The 3906-nt window shown below is 33.1% G+C and overlaps 1 protein-coding gene across 1 annotated transcript in view; it reads left to right on the top strand.

Annotated features, from left to right (window-relative positions):
• The window catches only part of LOC101847958 (sorting nexin-6), a gene marked incomplete in the record, with an annotated part of 26817 nt that overhangs the window by 6173 nt on the left and 16738 nt on the right, over positions 1–3906 (top strand). The window contains 2 exon segments of the mRNA XM_005098560.3: positions 2755–2856; positions 3334–3444. Of these exon segments, the coding sequence (XP_005098617.2) occupies positions 2755–2856; positions 3334–3444 (213 nt within the window).

Here is a 3906-nt window from a genome sequence, read left to right as displayed (position 1 = left end):
GCAATTTTGCTGCCGTACCTCAAAATTTTTGTGCCAAAATGCAACAAACCTTTATTTTGTTTGTTGGTACTATGTCTATCCTTTGGTTGAACCAAAACAAAAATGCATTGGCAGTCATTAAAGAAACATGCATGGCTAGTTTTACTATTTTTATTATTAGATGATAAATAGTAGAGTAAAACAGTTTTTTTCCCCATATCTCAAAAGTAGCAAAAATAAATGAGATGTGCCAATTTGCGTGTGCAGTTATGAAATGCTTAAAATTTCTGGAATACATCGTAAAATTAGTAAGTAATTTATTTGACTAAATATAAATGAAAAATAGGTAATTACCTCATGAACAAATCATAAATTCAAGTTTTGTAATAAGAAACACTTCTGACTCTAGCAAGGTATATATAGGTATTCATTGGAGAATACAAATCACATTCCTTCTTCATGCAGCACTGGTATTTAATTTTATTTTTCTACAATAGAAGGCTAATGGTTTGAATTGCCCTTGTTGGTGATCTTTCTTGAATTTTGTCTCAGAATGAAGAATTCAGACATTGCCTTGTCATGGTTTTGTTTGAGCAGTGAGCATTTTTAATGCTGTAGAAAAGTGAGACTTAATTGTACAGGTATGATACAATTTGTTCAGTTTATCTTTTATAGTATAGTGACAGTTACTGATTCATGATTATTTAACGATGAAAGTGAAATGTTAAAAAATTATGTTTCAAATGGAAGAACCCAATTTTGCTGCCGTACCTCAAAATTTTTGTGCCAAAATGCAACAAACCTTTATTTTGTTTGTTGGTACTATGTCTATCCTTTGTTGAACCAAAACAAAAATGCATTGGCAGTCATTAAAGAAACATGCATGGCTAGTTTTACTATTTTTATTATTAGATGATAAATAGTAGAGTAAAACAGTTTTTTTCCCCATATCTCAAAAGTAGCAAAAATAAATGAGATGTGCCAATTTGCGTGTGCAGTTATGAAATGCTTAAAATTTCTGGAATACATCGTAAAATTAGTAAGTAATTTATTTGACTAAATATAAATGAAAAATAGGTAATTACCTCATGAACAAATCATAAATTCAAGTTTTGTAATAAGAAACACTTCTGACTCTAGCAAGGTATATATAGGTATTCATTGGAGAATACAAATCACATTCCTTCTTCATGCAGCACTGGTATTTAATTTTATTGTTTCACTCAGGGTACAGCACTTGGCATGAGGTGCGCTTGTAGTATGGGAGAACAAAAGATTTAGTCAATGCTGTTTTGTACGCTATTGAAATGAAGAAGCAATTTTTCAGACTTTCCTTCTGTCTTTAGGCCTATAAGGATTTTTAAAAAAAAACTGGAAATGGGGTCATTGATTTACTGAAGAATATGGCTCTTATTGTTAGTTGAAACAATAAGTTATAAATAATCACTTGTCATTATTGTTTTATCACATTTTCACTTCTTCTGAAGATTGGATCAAGTGTATTTAAATAAGTTAGTTTTTGTGTGTTTGTGATTCACTGTAATCAAAATATAAGTATTATCATAAGTGAGAATAATTAATTTGTTTAACAAAATTACCTAGGGCATTCTTAATGTAGTTAACTCTACCAATGGTGAAATTTCCTAGACATTGCTAGTTTTTTGCAATTGCTTGCTTTATTTATCATACCATGTATTTTTAAAATAAAATGTTATAGTGCATGCATTTTCTTCTCAACTAAAATTGTTAGATAATGGTTCATTTGCATAATTTTAAATATTGCTAAATTAATGTTTTCAAAGCTGTGGTCCCCATTTCAACATTTGTTCAATATATTGTTACTGTAGTTGTAGGGATTATGTACAAATGTTCCTGGGTGGAAGCACAAAAGCATTTTTAGTTTTATTTAGCATTGCTACCAATACTGGATCTAAAGCAGCTTATATATGGCCTTTCGTAATTGGTTTCATATGAGATCAATAATGCAGTGTCACAGTACTACAGCGGATTTTTATGTTGTGTGCTGACATGCAACCCACAATCATGCCAATGGTTAAATGAATTGACTTTTCATAGTGTGTGGAAAGATGCAGATTAGGTTGGTTTAAACTTGCATGCAGCATTTTTATAAAAAGGAGAATGTTCGGGCTATTAGGATGATTTTTTTTGTTGCTTTGAGGGAAAAAAATTAAGATGCCAAATTTTGCAACTGCTGTTTGTGACTTGCCATAGGGTTAAACATGTTAGACAAATGTGTCTCTGAAAGGTCTTTAAAGGTCTTGAAACATGAATATTTCATGGTGGTTGACAATGATTTGCTGTCGAAAGGCAGAACAATTTTACCTGTTAGATAATTTGAAGGCCATTTTTTTGTAATGCTCCACTTCCCGAAAAGCAAGTTTTAAACTCTCTTTATGATAAATGATTTGATTTTGCATGCTAAACTTAATTGTTGCTCTTTTTATCTGGCCGAGTTGGACTAGAAGTTGCGTTATAGGAATACCTTTCATTGCAATACTGCTGAAACACTTATACTGTGTGGATGTGAATTTAATAGTTGAGGCAATTAACCGTTTCCAAACTTAGCTTTTGACCTTTAGTATATGAGAAGGTGATAATGCTTCACCTTGGAGGTAAGTTTCATCTATTGTACAAATTAATAACATACATAAGGAAGCAGTTGTTTTCAGGCCGTGAATGTCAAAAAACAGTGATAATGTGTGTGTGGAAAAGATGTTCATTATTGTAATACAAGTTGTCCACTCTTTTTTTCAGAGCCGTTCAGATACGGTTGACCTTACTGATACATCTTTGCTGGTGGACATTTCTGATGCCCTCAGCGAAAGGGAAAAGGTCAAGTTTACGGTCCACACAAAGGTATGGCTGTGGGTCATGTGCGCTAGGTTTTGAAATAACTGTGGACCTTTTCGTTGATGTGAGTTAATTGTTCTATGACTATATGTTTTGTCTGAAGAAAGTCTCCTTGTCTTTCTTTGCTGTCTTATGGTGTTCTATGTCATTGTGATAAGCCAAAAGCTAGATGCTAAATTTGCATCTGTTCTGAGATGTGTGGCTTCAATTTTTTCTTCTAAAATGTTCACTACTGTATGCATATTTCTTTTATATTTTTCATTTAGGATTACGTTCTCCAATGTTATTACATTTTATGAAGTAGAGTATGTGCTTTGATTGGAAACAGTGAATAATCATTTGTTTACTATACTGCTGAATACTTTGATAACCTGAAACTCTGGACTTGTGGACATGATATATTGTTCACTGACTGTATTGGCAGTTCTGGACCTCTCAAATTTTCTTATTTTTAAATTTTTATGACCCATGAACTATTTTCAGACCACCCTACAGCACTTCAAAAACTCTGAGATGTCTGTCGTGAGACAACATGAGGAATTTGTGTGGCTACATGACCGCTTTGTCGAGAATGAGGAATATGCAGGCATAATCGTAAGTACCAGCCTCCTTCTCTCATGTATGTTTTGTATTTTAGCATTCAAGATTTTTGCTATCTCTGTTACATCTGTTGTGTGGATGTACTGTATCGTGCAAAGCAGTTGATTTTGTAAGACAACTGCAAATTCTAGATAAAGAAACCTATGTAAAGAGGTTGTGTTCAACCTTGTGTCAATGAGTACATTTATCTAGAGAAGGGGCTAGTTGGAAGATCCTTCTTTATCCCAGTGAAACTGTACACTCATGTGTGTGGCTGTTGCTCTTATCTGTATTATCTGAATGTTATCAAGTAGATGGGCTCCTTAACTGTGGAAAATGTTTGCTTGATTGCCGCATAAGACAGTATTGTAGATTGCTTTATCACACGCTGAATTGAAATTCTTTACAGTTTTTTAGTTATGTGAAAGGTTGATGGGTTGCCTGGTTTTGTTTCTTTTCATAAGCTATTTGAGGGGG

Source organism: Aplysia californica, unplaced genomic scaffold (assembly GCF_000002075.1).
Source record: "Aplysia californica isolate F4 #8 unplaced genomic scaffold, AplCal3.0 scaffold00186, whole genome shotgun sequence".
Taxonomy (NCBI): domain Eukaryota; kingdom Metazoa; phylum Mollusca; class Gastropoda; order Aplysiida; family Aplysiidae; genus Aplysia; species Aplysia californica.
The sequence above is the reverse complement of the archived record's forward strand: the minus strand, read 5'-3'. Positions and strand labels throughout refer to the sequence as shown.